This window comes from Salvelinus fontinalis, chromosome 6 (assembly GCF_029448725.1).
Source record: "Salvelinus fontinalis isolate EN_2023a chromosome 6, ASM2944872v1, whole genome shotgun sequence".
NCBI classification, from domain to species: Eukaryota; Metazoa; Chordata; class Actinopteri; order Salmoniformes; family Salmonidae; genus Salvelinus; species Salvelinus fontinalis.
Window position 1 is genome coordinate 17576137 of NC_074670.1, and position 21361 is coordinate 17597497.

The following is a 21361-nucleotide window of genomic DNA, read 5'->3' on the forward strand; positions in this document are numbered from 1 at the left end:
TTGTCCTGAGTCTGCACAATACTGCCAGTACCTAGGATCAAGGGAGACACTCAAGTTTTTTTTATCCTATGTCTCTTGACACATTGATGAAAATAGTAATGGCCTCTGAACCTTCAAGCTGCATACTGGACCCTATTCCAACTAAACTACTGAAAAAGCTGCTTCCTGTGCTTGGCCCACCTTGAACATAATAAACGGCTCCCTATCCACCAGATGTGTACCAAACTCACTAAAAGTGGCAGTAATAAAGCCTCTCTTGAAAAAGCCAAACCTTCACCCAGAAAATAAAAAACTATCGGCCTATATATCGAATCTCCCATTCCTCTCTAAATTTGGGCAAAAGCTGTTGCGCATTGTCTACCTGAAGACAAAACAATGTATACGAAATGCTTCAGTCTGGTTTTAGACCCCATCATAGCACTGAGACTGCACTCGGGAAGGTGGTAAATTACTTTTTAATGGCGTCAGACCAAGGCTCTGTATCTGTCCTCGTGCTCCTAGACCTTAGTGCTGCTTTTGATACCATCGATCACCACATTCTTTTGGAGAGATTGGAAACCTAAATTGGTCTACACGGACAAGTTCTGGCCTGGTTTAGATCTTATCAGTTTGTCTCTGTGGATTGTTTGTCCTCTGACGAATCAACTGTACGTTTAGGTGTTCCTCAAGGTTCCGTTGTAGGATCACTATTGTTTTGGCTATATATTTTACCTCTTGTTGACGTCATTCGGAAACATAATATTAACTTTCACTGCTTTGCAGACGATACACAGCTGTACATTTCGATGAAACACAGTGAAGCCCCCAAATTGTCCTCCCTGGAAGCCTGTGTTTCAGACATAAGGAAGTGGATGGCGGCAAATATTTTTGTTTTAAACTCGGACTAAACAGAGATGCTAGTTCTAGGTCCCAAGAAACAATTAATCTTGATGGTTGTACAGTCGTCTCAAATAAAACTGTGAAGGACCTCGGCGTTACTCTGGACCCTGATCTCTCTTTTGATGAACATATAAAGACTATTTCAAGGACAGCTTTTTTCCATCTTCGTAACATTGCAAAAATCTGAAACTTTCTGTCCAAAAATTATGCAGAAAAGTTAATCCATGCTTTTGTCACTTCCAGATTAGACTACTGCAATGCTCTACTTTCCGGCTACCTGGATAAAGCACTAAATAAACTTCAGTTAGTGCTAAACATGGCTGCTAGAATCTTGACTAGAACCAAAACATTTGATTATATTACTCCAGTGCTAGCCTCTCTACACTGACTTCCTGTTAAGGCTAGGGCTGATTTCAAGGTTTTACTGCTAACTTACAAAGCATTAAATGGACTTGCTCCTACCTGTCTCTCCGAGTTTGTCCTGCCGTACATACCTACACGTACGCTACGGTCACAAGACATAGGCCTTATTGTCCCTAGAATTTCTAAGCAAACAGCTGGAGGCAGGGATTTCTCCTATTGAGCTCCATTTTTATGGAATAGTCTGCCTATCCATGTGAGAGATGCAGACTCGGTCTCAACCTTTAAGTCTTTATTGAAGACTGATCTCTTCAGTAGGTCATATGATTGAGTGTAGTCTGGCTCAGGGGTGTGAAGGTGAACGGAAAGGCACTGGAGCAACGAGTTGCCCTTGCTGTCTCTGCCTGGCCGGTTCCCCTCTCTCCACAGGGATTCTCTGCCTCTAACCCTATTATGGGGGCTGAGTCACTGGCTTACTGGTGCTCTTCCATCCCGTCCCTAGGAGTGGTGCGTCACTTGATTGGGTTGAGTCACTGACGTGATCTTCCTGTTCGGATTTGGCGCCCCCTCGTGTTCATACCGTGGGGGAGATCTTTGTGGGCTATACTCAGTCTTGTCTCAGGGTAGTAAATTGGTGTTTGAAGATATCCCTCTAGTGGTGTGAGGCCCGTGCTTTGGCAAAGTGGGTGGGGTTATATCCTGCCTGGTTGGCCCTGTCCGGGGGTATCGTTGGACAGGACCACAGTGTCTCCCGACCCCTCCTGTCTCAGCCTCCAGTATTTATGCTGGAATAGTTTGTGTCAGGGGGCTAGGGTCAGTCTGTTCTGTCTGGAGTATTTATCCTGTCTTATCCGGTGTCCTGTGTGAGTTTATGTATGCTCTCTATAATTCTCTCTCTCTCCTTCTCCCTCCCCTCCTGGAGAACCTGAGCCCTGGGACCACGCCTCAGGACTACCTGGCCTGATGACTCCTTGCTGTCCCCAGTCCACCTGGTCGTGCTGCTGCTCCAGTTTCAACCTGTTGCTCAATCTACAACCACTGTGATTATTATTATTATTGTTTTTTCCTAGCCACCATGCTTCTACATCTGCAATGCTTGCTGTTTGGGGTTTTAGGCTGAGTTTCTGTATAAGCAATTTGTGACATTGGCTGATGTAGAAAGGGCTTTATAAATACATTTGATTGATTGATTGATTCCTTCCAAACCACTCATTGTTGAATTTGCAATTTCCAACTTATTGTGTAATGTTTATGTCCAATGGCCGATGAGCACCGATACCGATTTTATATATAATTTATCTTCATATGACAAGGATTGAAAAGGATTTGCCAGTAGATTGTCGACGTGATTCATGATGATGACTGCTTGTCTAGCTTGCAAGCTAAGATTTTGAAAGTATGATGTTGACATCATCAGTCCAATCAAAGCTACGGTAGATATAATGTGATTTGACGTCATTTTATCTTTGGCCAATGATCTTGAGCCTTCTTGTCTGTGCACTTCTAATGTAACTCTATGGCAGCACCCAAGGGGCTTGATTTTTCAAGCTCTCCACGTAGATTTTGCGGCGACATAGTGTCCCCATGAGTGACACAACACTGAGCCAATCACGGTGCAAGTAGAGAACATTACCAACCCCTCGTATTTTCCGCTGGCTGCCCCACCACCACAGAAAGCACTGAGCTAGGCTGAAACACCTGCATTTTGGAGCTGCCTTACTCAAGAAAGCAAAAAACAGACAATGTTTGTATGCGGCTTTATTAACGCAATTATTCGTATTTTTTTACAGTGTTTAGGATCTGATATGTTTCACGTCTTAATGCCAAAATAATAAAATAGATGGCGCCAGAGCAGAAGGCAGACGTTTTACGTGACCCCAACCGATTGTTTTTTTGTTCGTTTATCTGCGTTGTTTGTAACATGTTGTTTTACTCTTTTTGTACATAATGTTGCCGTTACCGTCTCTTATGATCGAAAAGAACTTCTAGACATCAGGACTGCGATTACTCACCACGGACTAGCAGAATTATTTTTCTTCTTTTACGACTCTGACGAGCCCGAGGCGGAGGATATACGGCTCCCTCGGGAACCTTCCCCAACCCCAGTGATCTGCGTGAAGAGGAGGCGGAGAAAGAGAGGCCGGAGAGCGGGCTGCTTTCTGAGAAGTCGGAGGCTATCGAATAAACCCTCACTTCCCTCAATTCTGCTAGCAAACATGCAATCTTTGGACAAAAAATGGACGAGTTACTGGGAAGATTAAACTACCAACGAGACATTAAAAACTGTAACATCTTATGCTTCACGGAGTCGTGGCTAAACGAGGACAATATCAACATGAAGCTGGTTGGTTATACGATGTACCGGCAGGATAGAACAGCGGCGTCTGGTAAGACAAAGGGCGGTGGTCTATGTATTTTTGTAAACAACAGCTGGTGCACGATATCTAAGGGAGTCTCGAGCTATTGCTCGCCTGAGGTAGAGTTTCTCATGATAAGCTGCAGACCACACTACCTACCGAGAGAGTTTTCATCTGTATTCTTTGTAGCTGTTTACATACCACCACAGTCAGAGGCTGGCACTAAGATAGCATTGAATGAGCTGTATTCTGCCATAAGCAAACAAGAAAACGCTCACCCAGAGGTGGCGCGCCTAGTAGCCGGGGACTTTAATGCAGAGAAACTTAAATCGGTTTTACCAAGTTTCTATCAGCATGTTAAATGTGCAACCAGAGGGAAAAGAACTCAAGATCACCTATACTTCACACACAGAGATGCATACAAAGCTCTCCCTCACCCTCCATTTGGCAAATCTGACCATAATTCCATCCTCCTGATTCCTGCTTACAAGCAAAAATTTAAGCAAGAAGCACCATTGACTAGATCAATAAAAAAGTGGTCAGATGAAGCAGATGCTAAGCTACAGGACTGTTTTGCTAGCACAGACTGGAATATGTTCCAGGATTCCTTCAATGACATTGAGGAGTACACCACATCTGTCATTGGCTTCATCAATAAGTGCATCGATGATGTCGTCCCCACAATGACCGTACGTACATACCCCAACCAGAAGCCATGGATTACAGGCAGCATCCGCATTGAGCTAAAGGCTAGAGCTGCCACTTTCAAGGAGCGGGACTCTAACCCGGAAGCTTATAAGAAATCCCGCTATGCCATCCGACAAACCATCAAACAGGCAAGCATCAATACAGGACTAAGATCGAGTCGTACTACACCGGCTCTGATGCTTGTCGGATGTGGCAGGGCCTGCAAACCATTACAAACTACAAAGGGAAGCACAGCCGAGAGCTGCCCTGTGACACGAGCCTACCAGACGAGCTAAACTACTTCTATGCTCGCTTTGAGGCAAATAAAACTGAAACATGCATGAGAGCACCAGCTGTACCGGAAGACTGTGTGGTCGATGTGAGTAAGACCTTTAGACAGTTCAACATTCACAAGGTCACAGGGCCAGACGGAATACCAGGACGTGAACTGTGAGCATGCGCTGACCAACTAGAAAGTGTCTTCACTGACATTTTCAACCTCTCCCTGTCTGAGTCTGTAATGCCAACATGTTTTAAGCAGACCACCATAGTGCCTGTGCCCAAGAACACTAAGGTAGCCTGCCTAAATGACTACCGACCTGTAGCACTCACGTCTGTAGCCATGAAGTGCTTTGAAATGCTGGTCATGGCTCACATCAACACCATCATCCCAGAAACCCGAGACACACTCCAATTTGCATACCGCCCCAACAGATCCACAGATGATGCAGTCTCTATTGCACTCCACACTGCCCTTCACCACCTGGACAAAGGAACACCTATGTGAGAATGCTATTCATTGACTACAGCTCAGTGTTCAACACCAAAGTGCCCTCAAAGCTCATCAATAAGCTAAGGACCCTGGGACTAAACACCTCCCTCTGCAACTGGATCCTGGACATCCTGACGGGAGCGCCCCCAGGTGGTAAGGGTAGGTAACAACACATCCGCCACGCTGATCCTCAACACAGGGGGCCCCTCAGGGTTGCATGCTCAGCCCCCTCCTGTACTCCCTGTTCACTCATGACTGCATGGCCAGGCACGACTCCAACACCATCATTAAATTTGCAGATGACACAACAGTGATAGGCCTGATCACCGACAACAACGAGACAGCCTATAGGGAGGAGGTCAGAGAACTGGCCGTGGGGTGCCAGGACAACAACCTCTTCCTCAATGTGATCAAGATAATGGAGATGATTGTGGACTACAGGAAAAAGAGGACCGAGAACACCCCCATTCTCATTGACGGGGCGGTGGAGCGGGTTGAGGGCTTCAAGTTCCTTGGTGTCCACGTTACCAACAAACTAACATGGTCCAAGCATACCATGACAGTCGTGAAGTGGGCACGACAAAACCTATTCCCCCTCAGGGGACTGAAAAGATTTGGAATGGGTCCTCAGATCCTCAAAAGGTTCTACAGCTGCACCATCGAGAGCATCCTGACTGGTTGCATCACCGCTTGGTATGGCAACTTCTCTGCCTCCAACCGCAAGGCACTACAGAGTGCGTACGGCCCAGTACATCATTGGGGCCAAGCTTCCTGCCATCCGGGACCTCTATACCAGGCGGTGTCAGAGGAAGGCCCTAACAATAGTCAAAAACTCCAGCCACCCTAGTCATAGACTGTTCTCTCTGCTACCACACAGCAAGTGGTACCGGAGCAACAAGTCTAGGTCCAAGAGGCTTCTTAACAGCTTCTACCCCCAAGCCATAAGACTCCTGAACATGAACCCAGACCATTTGCATTGCCCCCCTCCCCTCTCCACACCACTGCCACTCTCTGTTGTCATCTATGCATAGTCACTTTAATTAACTCTACCTACATGTACATACTACCTCAACTAACCCCCACACATTGACTCTGTACCGGCACCTCCCTGTATGTATTGTTCTTTTTTACTGCTGCTCTTTAATTACTTGGTACTTTTATCTCTTATTCTTATCTGTATTTTTTGAAACTGCACTGTTGGTTAGGGGCTCGTAAGTAAGCATTTCACTGTAAGGTCTACTATACCTGTTGTATTCTGCGCATGTGATAATACAATTTGATTTGATTTGAAAACAGGCTACAAACAAAGCTAGACAGGAAGGGCTCAAAACAGCCCTGAATGACGGGTCGCCACTGCAAATACAAATAAAATACAGAAACCGAGCCTAAAACCACAGAGAGCGAGCAATGAAGACGTAGAGGCACAGTAGAAATGGGGGAGGAGAGAAAATAGGGTATCAACTTTTAATTGAGAGTTTGATTGAAGACAAACATTCAGACAAGTTATCAAATCATATTTTTATTTGGGTTTGTCAATCAGGGTTACATTGTGAAGCATTATTCACAACCATGAATAAAAGGCACAGCAGTATGTTTTGTGATTTTGCCACAGAGTAGAGACTTTATTCAGACATGATAGGATGGTATTGTCTGTATACTGAAGTTACATTTAACACTGAACTAAAAGAACACAAGTCATTTATAGAACCAGACTGGTTTTATAAAACGTGAAAGTATTGGAAATAATTAGCATGCAATTATGATTATGGAGGTTAGGAGTTGACTAGTATGTTTTACTCTTCTTAGTCTTCTTTACTGTTTTTACCCCTGCTCTTCTCTCTCTATGGTCTTCTTGATCCAGTCTAAGTAATTCTCCACTTTGGTGTAGTAACCCTTTTTAGAATCCTTTCCCAGTTCACAAAGGGAACCCCAGGACACAATGCCTCTCAGACGATATGGCCCTCTGTTGTCCTTGTTCCCTAATCCCAGCATAGGGAGAAATAATGGACCCCCACTATCCCCCTTGCAGCTATCTGTCCCATCACCCCCTGCACAGAACATGTTCTCAGTGAAAACCATTGGCTTGGTAATAGACAACACAGGTGTATCCTCACAAATAATTTTGGGGTATCTTCCCACAGATGTGTGAAGCAAGAATTTGCTTTTATCCAAAATTTTGGTTTCATTTTTATTCTCTGTCCCACCCCACCCTGAAACAGTGCCTTGTTGATGCTCTTTGAATCCTCCATCAGCCTCAGGCAGGCATATGGGGAGAACATTGGGCCCTAACTTCACCCTGGAAGACATTCTGATGAGAGCTATGTCGTTGTCGTAGTTTATGCGTTCATCACCAGCTATGCCCTTCATGTAGTCAGGGTGAATGATAATCTTATCCGTTACCATGATAACCACGTTAGGATCAGTATCTTTTGCTTTTGTCCCATCTATCAGCCCCCCGAAAAATGTAAGCTTGCTTTCTTCGTTGCCATCCACTACATGAGCTGCTGTGATGGCCCACCGGTCATTGATCAGGGATGCTCCTCCTCTTTTGGGCTGTTTAGTGAGAAGCTGCCAGGGTATCTCTCCCATCTTCGCCTGGCTGCCCCCCAAAATTCTTCCAAAGCTGGAAATATCTGTTTCTGTCTTCCCACACACTAGAAGATAGACAATCCAGAACAATACACTGGATCATTGATAGTGTAACACCAGTTATACTGTACTGTCATCGACCCAGTGTTAGGGAAGCTACTGTGAAAATATAGTTTACCAAGCTACGAATTACTTCTCACTGGAAGAAGGTAAGCTACACGAAAGTTACCCTTAGTTTACTTAACTAAAGTTACTTTGAAAAGTAGTTCACTACATAAAAACAACTTAGTGGAAAATGATCATAACTAAATGTTAAATGCCATAAACTACAAATTGCAAGAAAAGCTTACTCTGGAGTCATGTTAACAGAATGTGTAATTAAGCCTATTAAACACAAGTTTCAAGTGAGAAGCAGGTCTAAAAAAGAATCTTACTAAAAAAGTTGTGTGTATTTCCAGTAGTTAGCTACACAGCTACATGGTAAAAAAAAAAAAACATTGTAAACACTATCAAGATTTGAATTTAGTTAAACTACCACCAAGCTACTGCAAAATGTAGTTAAAATACTAGTTGAACTACATATTGTTCATTACTCCACAACACTGCGTACACCTGATAAATGATAGTGAGGCATACCTTCAATGCACTTTGGTAACTTTTCTTGGCCCTTGACCGATGTCCACGTACCACTGGCATCACAGATGTACTTCTCTGTAGGAATAGAAGGGAGGTAAGAGCACAGGTAGGGTAGATAGTGATGGCATGTGTAGCGGGCTCAGAAAGCATAGGGCAGGTATACTGAAGATACTGTATAGAAATGATCAGGGAAGGAGGGATGGAAGAAAGGAGGAGGTTTACATAAAAAGTGAAAGAAAAAGCTGGCAGCTGCAGTTGTAGGTAAAAAAGACTGTATGGACTAACCGTCTCCCTCCAGTGTGTAGTATTTGGATTCACACTTGAACTGGACCTTGTCATGAAACAGAGTGCTTGGATCCTTGTCCACCAGTTGAAGGGCCTCATCACTAGAAGTGTCTGGTTCTCCACAATCCACAGCTAGAGTGAACCAGACATACAGAGCAAACCAACGTTTGACACAAATTCCAAAACAAATTGCTTTAAAAGATCAAATAACTTTATGAAAATGCAACAGTCCTGGACAACGTTTCCCGGAGCCTTCATAGCGTTAAGATCATTGTTAGAACCATCGTAAGATGTATCTGTAGCTGATCTATTTCTCAGAACCTTCCTTAGTAACGTTCTTCTTAAAAACCATTGCACGCCCCCAGGCTCTGTCGCAGCCGGCCGCGACCGGGAGGTCCGTGGGGCGACGCACAATTGGGCTAGCGTCGTCCGGGATAGGGAGGGTTTGGCCGGTAGGGATTTCCTTGTCTCATCGCGCTCCAGCGACTCCTGTGGCGGGCTGGGCGCAGTGCGCGCTAGCCAAGGGGGCCAGGTGCACGGTGTTTCCTCCGACACATTGGTGTGGCTTGCTTCCGGGTTGGAGGCGCGCTGTGTTAAAGAAGCAGTGCGGCTTGGTTGGGTTGTGCCTCGGAGGACGCATGGCTTTCGACCTTCGTCTCTCCCGAGCCCGTACGGGAGTTGTAGCGATGAGACAAGATAGTAATTACTAGCGATTGGATACCACGAAAATTGGGGAGAAAAGGGGATAAAATTAAAAAAATTAAATAAAAAAAAATAAAAAAATAAACATTGCACATCAAGTGATCCAGACCACTTGTAGAGCAGCCAAAGTGCATCGTTTGATGTTTTTTGACCTTCCGAGTCAATTTATTCACAGAATATCTCCACTACACATAGAATCAATATGTTCCAGGCTAGGTACTGTATGTATATATAGGTACAACATGACATGCATTTATTTATGTCAGATGGTTACTGTCTGCTATACACATATAGACGTACAGAAGGAGGGTAATTCGATCATTTTCGATCCAAATATTTTGAAAAGACTAGCATTATATTGTTAGATTATAGGAGTAACTCTGGTAGACCTGAAACAGTCCTCCTCACCTCAAGTTCAACTGTCGGAGCCAGTTGAAACGCCCTGGTGCACTGCCTTCATATCATAGGCCTGCAGTAGCTAAAGCTTAATGATAGCCACACCATACCAAACCACAAACGTTTCTAAACTTTATTAGGGTAATATCAAGCCATTGTTCATATGGAAACTACAAGTATAGGAGCGAATGTAAACCAAGGGAAAAATCGCACTACCCTCCCCTGTACCCTCCCCTGTGCCCACCCCTCCCCCAAGTACATTTCGACCTGTCCCTTAGCGAACGTTCTCTCTACATGCTTGTTTGGGAAACACTCTTACAAAGTTGGCTCGTAAATAATGATGCAACTGGTACGATCATCGTAATGCTTACATTACATCACAACTGGGAAACGAGGCCCAGGGTATTATTACTCAAAGCAAGATCAGCAAGAATGTTCATAAGGATGATCAACATGGATGGTATTTATTCATTCTTGAATTGCAGTGGTAAATGCTGTCCCTTGACTTTGTTATTTAAAAAAAGTCCTTATACTACAAAATATGTGTCTGCATTTTAGAAACTACTGTGGGCTAACAAATTGGCTTGTCTCACTGGGGATGTAGAGGTGTAGTGACATGTTTTGGGGATTCAGAGATATCTATATATTATTTTTTTAATGCTAAACAGTGAACAAAAGTATTTTCATATATTATATAGATAAATAAAACAAAGAAGGCTAGTAAAAAACTGTTTTTACTAGTGTAATGTATGTTTTACCACCTTGAAAATCACTATACTAAAAATGCAGGGTTGTTTGGATGACCCAACTGCTGGGTTGCAGGCATTGGGTCACTTAGTTTGGTTGTTTTCTTTAAAAGGAGCTAGGTTTGATTGTTAATGCTGGGTTATTGATGCTGGGTTATTGAGATATGATATGACTCAGTGGGTGGGTTAATTCTCTACCCAAATCCAAAAGATCAAAGTGATCCGGCAAGCTCGTGAATGAGGATTGTTGCAGCTGTGTAACAAGTTTACCAGACAGAAGGCGCTCAGTGGAATCACTTTTGACAGACAAATGGGCAAAACATTGTGGCTGACCAAAGACGGTGAGTAAAAAGCTAGCTAGCTAACATGACTAATTATCGCTTTAGGTTAAATAGACCTAGTTATCATAATTACGTATTATCTCAGTTATTGACAATTTTAGATAATCTTATTTAGAATGAGTAGGTTCTGTAGGTATTGCGGCTTTGAGGTCACGGTTCGTTTTCCGCTAAAGCGGAATAATTCAATTACAAAAGTTACTGTAGTAAATTATTGTTTATTTAAGAAAATACAAGGTGTTAGTATACCTGATTCCATATATGACCATGAGTCATATAATGCCTGATGAGAGCACCATCAGGAATATAAACACTTTGTATTTTCTTAAATGAAAACACAATTGCTCATCAACAACTACACTAACATAAGGTGCAATATGCATGTGAAATCAATATGAAAATCCCTGGTAATCCCTACTGCATCTGATCTGGCGGACTAACTAAGCAAAAATGCTTTCCTTGTAAATTATGTCTGAGTGTTGGAGTGTGCCTCTGGCTATCGGTAAATTTAAAAACAAGAAAATCGTGCCGTCTGGTTTGCTTAATATAAGGAATTTGAAATCAGATTTTTACTTTTGATACTTAAGTTTATTTTAACAATACCATTTACTTTTGATACAGAGGTATATTTAAAACCAAATACTTTTAGACTTTTACTCAAGTAGTATATACTTGATGACTTTCACTTATACTGGAGTCATTTTCTATTAAGTTATCTTTACTTTTGCTCAAGTATGACAATTGAGTACTTTATCCACCACTGTAGGCCTATGCTATAATGCTTTCTTATGCACACTTGTGTGACTCTCAAAAAGGGGGCGTCTGTAGCACTTCTCATTTCTCACTCCGGGATAATGTGATTGGCTCTCACCATTAAGTAGCTCTCTTGGTGCTTTCAAGATAACTGAAGAAAAAACTAGATCAAATCATGACGTCACTGAACTTCAGGTTAGATTTTTCTCAGTCGGAGCTTGTTTTTTTTTTGAGTTCCCAGTTGTCTTGAACACACTGAAGTTGGAAGTCGGAGATTTCCCAGTTCCCGTTGTTTTGAACATGTCATAAGTAGCCCTGGTGGTCCATCCATCTGTAGTAGGTGCAACACAGGGTGCATTGGCCAATTCATTGCCAACTTCAGCTTTAGCTTGCTTATATAGAGCGGGTAGTACCTGTTTGCTGGAATGGGTATGAGAGGGCGAAGTTTGTTATGAGGCTTGAGCACTTTCACAAGGTGATGAAACCCCCTATTCTTCTCAACCCCGGAGAATGGGCGCATATCCACGGCTATAAACATACCACAGCAGGTTGGTGGCACCTTAATTGGGGAGGACAGGCTCGTGGTAATGGCTGGAGAGGAATAAATGGAATTGTATCAAATACATCAAACATATGGTTTCCATGGTTTCCATGTGTTTGATGTCATTCCATTTGCTCCATTCCAGACATTATTATGAGCCGTCCTCCACTCAGCAGCCTCCACTGAAACATACCTATCGCTTTTGTAATTTCTTTGGCCCAGTCAGAATCAGCTGTGAAGGACTGCTTAAATGCAGAGTGGAGACAAAGTTCCACATAACTAGTTCCTGGCTGCCCTTCACAAAAGGAAAGCTTGAAATGCGGCAAGCTCAAATGTCCCCTTAATTCAAGAATGGCCCTCATACGTATATCCATACTTAACTTTTGCTATTTTTCTACACCAGAACATTTTGCGTTACATCTATCAAGAGTGTTAATCGCTGGCTATTTTAATCCTATGAAATACAATTGTAGAGATGGTCTCGTCTCACTCACGTTCACAGCGGTACACAGGACTCCACTCGCCTGTCCTCTGGCATGTCGACTCATACTCTTTGTCACCCTTTGCGAAGAGAGAACACACGTATCTAGTAGTGTACAATCTATTATGTCATGTCTTTGAGAACATTCAAATTGTCAAAATGTCTTCAGTTCTTCTACAGCACTAAACTAAGCTCTTGGTTGAATATGAAAGCTAACTGAACCCTTTTATTGCCTCTTGTGAACTTACAGTACTGTAGCCTACTCACTGTGTTCAGAACACTGCCAAGGTCACAGGTCACCGTGACTGTGTCACCTTGGTGATATTTAGGTTGCTGTGGGACCAGGGTGGAGTTGGAGGTCACAATCCCTCTGCAGGTCTTTGCTGCAATGAAACAAGTCCTAAGTCATCACTTTATTTTGATCCATTATACAGTGCCTTCAGAAAGGATTCAACCCCCTTGACTTTTTCCACATTTTGTTGTGTTACAGCATGAATTTAAAATTGATTACATTTAGATTTCATGTCACTAATCTACACACAATATTCCATAATGTCAAAGTGGAATGTTGTTTTTAGAAAATACAAAAATTAAAAATTAAAAGCTGAAATGTCTTGAGTCAATAAGTATTCAACCTCTTTGTTATGACAAGCCCAAATAAGTTCAGGAGTTAAACATGTGCTTACAAATACACATAATAAGTTGCCCGTGTAACTATATAACTTTAGTTCGTCCCCTCGCGTGAACCAGGGACCCTCTGCACACATCAACAACAGTCACCCATGAAGCATCGTTACCCATCGCTCCACAAAGGCCTTGCAGAGCAAGGGGAACCACTACTTCAAGGTCTCAAAGCGAGTGACGTAACTGATTGAAACGCTATTAGCGCGCACCATCGCTAACTAGCTAGCCATTTCACATCCGTTACACTCACCCCCCTTTCGACATCCTCCTTTTCCGCAGCAGCCAGTGATCCGGGTCACGGCACCAATGTAACAGTATAACTTTAGTTCGTCCCCTCGCCTTGACCCGGGCGTGAACCAGGGACCCTCTGCACACATCAACAGCAGTCACCCATGAAGCATCGTTACCCATCGCTCCACAAAGGCCGCAGCCCTTGCAGAGCAAGGGGAACCACTACTTCAAGGTCTCAAAGCGAGTGACGTAACCGATTGAAACACTATTAGCGCGCACCACCGCTAATTGGCTAGCCATTTCACATCCGTTACACCTGGACTCACTTTGTCTGCAGTAATAGTGGTTAACATGGTTTTTGAACGACTATCCCATCTCTGTACCCTACACATACAATTAAATTGGCTGTCAAATCTATGGCAACACTTGAAAATGGCTGTCTAGCAATGATCAACAACCAACTTGACAGAGCTTTGAGAATTTAAAAAAGAAAGATTGGCAAATATTTTTTTATCCAGGTGTACAAAGCTCTTAGAGATGTACCCACATTTTTCTTCAAATGACAATTAAATCCATTTTAATTTCACTTTGTAACTAAATAATATTTTTTTTAAGTCAAGGGGGTTGAATACTTTCCGAAGGCACTGTACAGGGTGGTCCTTTGTAGCTCAGTTGGTAGAGCTTGGTGCTTGTAACGCCATCCACACGTGAAATGTCACTTAGAATAAAAGCATCTGCTAAATGGTATGTATGTTACATGATTTAATCCAGAAATGTGCTTTATTTATGTATAAAAGTTGTTTTTCAGTTATCGTGTGCATATTATTTAATGTATAATGAGTCGTTTCCTAAAAGCGTACATGACCCTATAGAAAGCCTTACTTGTGGTTCTGTAGTGGATAGTGAAGCCATTGTTGGAGCCCTGTCCGTCAGAGTTGAAGAGAATGCGGGCGTGGTGTGACCCAGTGCGGAGGGGAGGGGAGGGGGGCACACGGCCACAGAATGGCCCCTGAGTCCCAGCGGAAGTCTCAACCTGAAAACAACACAATATGTTGTCCCGGGAAAACAGGATATGTACTGTATCAGGAATACTGTGAGACTACAAGGTGAGAGGGGGACATTGTTGTTGAAGCATATTCAGTGACCTTGAAATGTAGTTGATTGGTTTAATGTCCTCCTATTCGCTGTGAAGGTGACGGCCACTTCCGCTACCAGATGCCTTTTATCAAGTTTTTACTCTAGACCATTGCGCTATGTTTTAAAAACTACAAGGCTGAGGGGGTAGTCACTTCCTGGTTACTTTCACAGCGTATGTCAGGTGCAAATCTTGTGAAAGGGATTGGTCACCTTCATGGGAGGGTGCACAGCATAATGTAGGAATTTCACAGAACTTACACATAGTAATAGTGAGAATCAGCAGAGTTTTCCTTGACCACATGACCTAAGAAAAACTCTAGGCCCTATTTATAGGCTACAGCTACTCACCATGAGTGTGTCCACACACTGTCCGTCTGGCCCCTGCTCCACATCAAACTCCCCAGTGAAGTGTAGGAGCAGCTCCAGGTTGTCCTCTACTGACAGGATGTAGGAGCAGTGGGCATGCTCAGCATACGGGCCGGGCCGAGACGGACTGGATATCACACCACGCAGCGAGCCGGACAGGTCCTCAGTGCAACTCACTGTGGTAGAGACGTATGATCAATAACATGACCCTCATTGTCATCATCACAGAGGGATGGTGTTGTATCATGAAGTCGGTAGCTGTACGAGCAACAAGTAGTAACGCCATCGCATCTTTGTCGTTATTAATACAATTTGCATCATTATACTTCATTCTTTATCATTCTCTCTTTGTTTTCATTTCCCCTTAGTGCTTCTCCTTCTTGCTCTCCTCTCTTCATTCTGTCTTTCACTTCCTCTTTCCCCGTCTCTCTGTCTCTCTCGCTCTCAATTCAAGGGGCTTTATTGGCATGGGAAACATATGTTAACATTGCCAAAGCAAGTGAAGTAGATAATAAACAAAAGTGAAATTAATAATAAAAATGAACAGTAAGCATTACACTCAGAAGTTCCAAAAGAATAAAGACATTACAAATGTCATATTATGTATATATACAGTGTTCTCTCGCTCTCTCGTCTGTCTCTCTTTCTCTCTCTCTCTTGGTCTCTATCTCCCTCTATCCCTCGTCTCTGTCTGTCACGCCCTGGCCTTAGTATTCTTTGTTTTCTTTATTATTTTTAGTTTGGTCAGGGTGTGACATGGGTATTCATGTGGGTTTTGTAGTGTCCAGGGTGATTGTAAGGTTTAGGGGGTTTATTTAGAGTAGTTGGGTTTATGTTTAGTATAGTTGTCTAGCTGTGTCTATGTTGTGTGTAGTTGTCTAGGAAAGTCTATGGTTGCCTGAATGGGTTCCCAATTAGAGACAGCTGGTTTCTGTTGTCTCTGATTGGGAGCCATATTTAGGGTAGCCATAGGCTTTAGTTTGTTGTGGGGAATTGTCTATGGTGAATGTTTGTAGCATGTATGTGTGCACTACGTTTATAGCTTCACGGTCGTTTGTTGTTTTGTTAGGTTGTAAGTGTTTTGTTTCGTTTTGCCTTCTTCAATAATAAAAGAAGATGGCTTATTTTCCACATGCTGCGTTTTGGTCCGTCTCTCCTCCACACGATCGTGACAGAATTCCCCACCAACATCGGATCAAGCAGCGTGTGCAACAACAACAGGACCCACCTACACTGGACTATTGGAATTGGGAGGAAATTCTGGACCGTGAAATACCAGGAGAATATAACCGCCCCAAAGCTGAGCTGGAGGCAGCGAAGGCAGAGAGGCGGAGATATGAGGAGGCAGCAAGGAGACGTGGCTGGAAGCCTGAAAAGCCCGTGAGTACTACCCAAAAAATTTTTGGGGGGAGGCTAAGAGGTAGTGGGCCAAGGGCAGGTAGGAGACCTGCGCCCACTTCCCAGGCTAACCGTGGAGAGCGGGAGTACGGGCAGGCGCCGTGTTACGCAGTAGAGCGCACGGTGTCTCCTGTACGAGTGCATAGCCCAGTGCGGGTTATTCCACCTCCCCACACTGGCAGGGCTAGATTGGGTATTGAGCCAGGTGTCATGAGGCCGGCTCAACGCGTCTGGTCTCCAGTGCGTCTCCTCGGGCCGGCATACATGGCACCTGCCTTACGCATGGTTTCCCCGGTTCGCCTACATAGGCCGGTGCGGGTTATTCCACCTCCCCGCACTGGTCGGGTGACCGGGAGCATTCAACCAGGTAGGGTTGGGCAGGCTCAATGCTCAAGAGTGCCAGTACGCCTCCATGGTCCGGTATTTCCGGCGCCACCTCCCCGCCCCAGCCTAGTACCTACAGTGCCTACACCACGCACCAGGCTTCCAGTGCGTTTTCAGAGCCCTGTTCCTCCTCGACGCACTCTCCCTATGGTGCGTGTCTCCAGCCCAGTGCCTCCAGTTCCGGCACCACGCACTAAGCCATCTGTGCGTCTCCTGAGTCCTGTACACACTGTTATTTCTCCCCGCACTCGTCCTGAGGTGCGTGCCCTCAGTCCGGTACCACGCACCAGGCATATAGTGCGCCTTGAGAACTCAGTGTGCCCTGTTGTTATTCCCCGCACTAGCCTGAAGGTGCGTGTCCTTAGCCCGGTACCTCCAGTTCCGGCACCACGCACCAGGCCTACAGTGCGTCTCAGCCGGCCAGAGTCTGCCGTCTGCCCAACGGTGACTGAACTGCCCGTCTGCCATGAGCCTTCAAAGCCGCCCGTCTGCCATGAGCCTGCAAAGCCGCCCGTCTGCCATGAGCCTACAGAGCCTTCCGCCAGACAGGAGCCGCTAGAGCCTTCCGCCAGACAGGAGCCGCTAGAGCCTTCCGCCAGACAGGATCAGTCTGAGCCATCCGTCTCCTCAGCGCCGTCTGAGCCATCCGTTCTCCCAGCGCCGTCTGAGCCATCCGTTTCCCCAGCGCCGTCTGAGCCATCCGTCTGCCCAGTGCCGTCTGAGCCATCCGTCTGTCCCGAGCCATTAGAGCCGCCCGTCTGTCCCGAGCCGTCAGAGCCGATAGTCAGTCAGGAGCCGCTAGAGCCATTCGTCAGTCAGGATCTGCCAGAGCCGCCAACCAGACAGGATCTGCCAGAGTCGCCAACCAGACAGGATCTGCCAGAGCCGCCAACCAGACAGGATCTGCCAGAGCCGCCAACCAGACAGGATCTGCCAGAGCCGCCAACCAGACAGGATCTGCCAGAGTCGCCAACCAGACAGGATCTGCCAGAGCCGTCAGTGAGCCATGAGCGTCCAGAGCCGTCAGTGAGCCATGAGCGTCCAGAGCCGTCAGCCAGCCATGAGCGTCCAGAGCCGTCAGCCAGCCATGAGCGTCCAGAGCCGTCAGCCAGCCATGAGCGTCCAGAGCCGTCAGCCAGTCATGAGCTGTCCCTCAGCCCAGAGCGGCTATTTATCCAGAACTGCCCCTCAGTCCAGAGCTGTCTCTCTGTCCGGAGCTGCCTTTCAGTCCGGAGTTGCCCCTCTATCCTGAGCTACCTCTCTATCCTGAGCTACCTCTCTATCCTGAGCTATCCCTCTGCCCTGAGCTATTCCTCTATCCCGGTGCTGCCCCTTGTGTCGATGTTACCCAAAAGATTAAGGGGGGATAATATGAGGGTGGTCATTTGTAGGGGGAGATATAAGCTGGGATTGACTATGGTGGGGCCACCACCTGAGCCACCACCGTGGTCAGATGCCCACCCAGACCCTCCCCTAGACTTTGTGCTGGTGCGCCCGGAGTTCGCACCTTAAGGGGGGGGCTATGTCACGCCCTGGCCTTAGTATTCTTTGTTTTCTTTATTATTTTTAGTTTGGTCAGGGTGTGACATGGGTATTCATGTGGGTTTTGTAGTGTCCAGGGTGATTGTAAGGTTTAGGGGGTTTATTTAGAGTAGTTGGGTTTATGTTTAGTATAGTTGTCTAGCTGTGTCTATGTTGTGTGTAGTTGTCTAGGAAGTCTATGGTTGCCTGAATGGGTTCCCAATTAGAGACAGCTGGTTTCTGTTGTCTCTGATTGGGAGCCATATTTAGGGTAGCCATAGGCTTTAGTTTGTTGTGGGGAATTGTCTATGGTGAACGTTTGTAGCATGTGTGTGTGCACTACGTTTATAGCTTCACGGTCGTTTGTTGTTTTGTTAGTTTGTAAGTGTTTTGTTTCGTTTTGCCTTCTTCAATAATAAAAGGAAGATGGCTTATTTTCCACATGCTGCGTTTTGGTCCGTCTCTCCTCCACACGATCGTGACACTGTCTCTCTATACCTGTGCAGGTGTGTCCGTCTGTGTCCAGGTGGTAACCAAGGCGACAGGAGCAGAGGTAGCCTCCAATGTAGTTGTGGCAGAACTGGGTACATCCGTTATCTGGGTCCTCCTCACACTCATCAAAGTCTGTTAGAAGACAACATCTGTCTGACTAAGTTCATTTGTTACATGAGGTAATGCAACAACAACAACAAAAGAATACAATTTCATCATAGTCTAGGAGAAATACAGCAATGCTTTATGAAACAATGCTCCCTTTCTCCTCCTCACCTTGCAGCATGTAAAAGCCTCTGAAGCCAGTGTGTCTCTTGGTGTTGGAGTAGTCAGAGCGGAACGAGAGAGAGAGGCAGCCCTCCACGGAGGAAAGGAGTGAGGGATTGACGGTAGAATCAAGGTCCTCAAACGACATTTCACCACATTGAAGGGCTATGTGCTTTCCATCTGCAAAGATCTAACAGAGGGATGAGAGGAGAGAACTCTTTAAAAAACACATGGACACCTTAGGATGACTAATTGTGACATCTAATATCCCTCCCATTCCCACCCCAATAACAGTAATAATAGATTACTTTTTGCCATATCTCAAAGTATGTTACATTACAGTAAAAGTGTCATCCTTGAGTCAGTGACACCTGACTTTAACCAATGGATTGTTCATGCTATGTATTGGCCAATGAGAGGATTTGAAGCTACCAGTCGGCCATAATTGCACTCCCCAGAAGAAGCAGTCCTCCATATGAATGAAAAGAATTCTACGGTGTTTCAAGGACAAAATGTATTTAAGTATGCTTTAAGGAAAATGTTTTATTTTTATGTTTAGTTTACATAATATAATTTAAAAGTGTGCATTAAGTTGACTGCAATATAATAAGCATGGCAAAAACAAATGTAGAAATTAATAAATGCATTTCTATAGCTTCAAAAACAATTTTTACACTGGTGGGGGAGTGCCAAGATGGAGGCTTCAAAACAACATCTCCTATCAGTCATATAGTGTATATATAAATAATTGCCTTTAACCCTTCACACTGACCTCCAGGGCGTCGTTCTCGCAGCCGTCACTGTCCTCCATGTCCAGGTGTGTCAGCCTGAGGGCGAGGGTGTGGCCGGGAGGGGCACACCTGCTCCAGTTCAGACTGGCATCAGGTGGGTAACCACGGGGATAGCCTGGAGACTCCACCCACCCCGAGAGCATCGAGATGGCACAGAGGGGCAGGAGGAACAGACAGAGGCTGGGAGAGGACGAAGACAGAAACAGAGGGGGGAGAGGACGAAGACAGAAAGAGAGTGGGGAGAGGACGAAGACAGAAACAGAGGGGGGAGAGGACGAAGACAGAAAGAGAGGGGGGAGAGGACGAAGACAGAAACAGAGGGGGGAGAGGACGAAGACAGAAAGAGAGTGGGGAGAGGACGAAGACAGAAACGGGGAGAGGACGAAGACAGAAAGAGAGAGAGGGGAGAGGACGAAGACAGAAACAGAGGGGGGAGAGGATGAAGACAGAAAGAGAGTGGGGAGAGGACGAAGACAGAAACGGGGGGAGGACAAAGACAGAAAGAGAGTGGGGGAGAGGACGAAGACAGAAACGGGGGGAGGACAAAGACAGAAAGAGAGTGGGGGGGAGAAGATGAAGACAGAAAGAGGGGGGGATGAAGAGAGAGAGGGGGCGAGGACGAAGACAGAAAGAGAGAGGGGTAGAGGACAGAAAGAAAGAGAGGGGGAGAGGATGAAGATAGAGAGAGGGGGAGAGGACAAAGACAGAAATAGGGGGGATGAAGATAGAAAGGGGGGAGAGGACGAAGATGGAAAGAGAGAGAGGAGGAGAGAAGGGAGAGAAAGCGAGCGAGAAGGGGGGGGGGAAAGTGGGATAGATACAGAGAGAAAGATGGGACACAGTCAAAGAGGAGAACAAGAAGATTAACAAAGAGACACCGAGAGAGAAGGAAAGTATGAAGAAAAAGAGAGAATCAATAATATGAACAAATAGAGAGAGAAACAGTCAGACAAACAGAAAGAAAGAACAAGGGTGAGAGATGCATGTGAATATCAGTTCAGACTTACAGTACATATATTATAATATCAGCCCTTATTAACAAATGCTGGGTTCATTTCACACAATCACATCCATTGAGGAAGAAGAAAATTACACCACATTTCCCAAGAAGGAAACTGTGAATCACGATCGTTGCATAAGGTCGTAACTTAAAATGTGTTGCTTGTTTTAATATCACTCAGTGCTGTATAAATGCAGGGAGATGAGCTTACATATTATATTTGTGTTTATATTCTGTTTGATAAGAAATTATGAAAAATCATGACATACCTCACTCCTAGCATGGTGAGGAAGTGATCACTTCTGCCTCAGCAAATAAACAAACTCACTGTCTTTCTCTTTTCTTGCTATTTCACTTTGACTCTCTCCCTCTAACCCCTCCCACTGGGCACAGACGTCAATTCAACATCTATTCCACGTTGAGAGAGAGAGAGAACTTTACTGTTAATTTTTGAGTGTTTATTTCACTTTTGTTTATTATCTTTTCCACGTGCTTTGGCAATGTAAACGTGTTTCCCATGCCAAAAAATGAATTGAATTGACAGAGAAAGAGAGAGTGCATAGAGAGT

General features: G+C 45.0%; 1 protein-coding gene across 1 annotated transcript in view; it reads right to left on the bottom strand.

The window, feature by feature from the left end:
- The window catches only part of LOC129856819 (uncharacterized), a 42702-nt gene extending 21534 nt beyond the window's left edge, over positions 1-21168 (bottom strand). The window contains exons 1-11 of the mRNA XM_055924527.1: positions 21063-21168; positions 19775-19973; positions 19012-19192; positions 18742-18867; positions 14923-15116; positions 14320-14470; positions 12790-12905; positions 12536-12602; positions 8566-8697; positions 8281-8355; positions 6879-7709 (exon numbers count right to left, since the gene is read on the bottom strand). Coding sequence (XP_055780502.1) covers positions 6879-7709; positions 8281-8355; positions 8566-8697; positions 12536-12602; positions 12790-12905; positions 14320-14470; positions 14923-15116; positions 18742-18867; positions 19012-19192; positions 19775-19973; positions 21063-21076 — 2086 coding nt within the window. The 5' untranslated portion in view covers positions 21077-21168. The remainder of the gene's footprint in view (positions 1-6878; positions 7710-8280; positions 8356-8565; positions 8698-12535; positions 12603-12789; positions 12906-14319; positions 14471-14922; positions 15117-18741; positions 18868-19011; positions 19193-19774; positions 19974-21062) is intronic.
- Between the last annotated feature and the right edge of the window lie 193 nt (positions 21169-21361).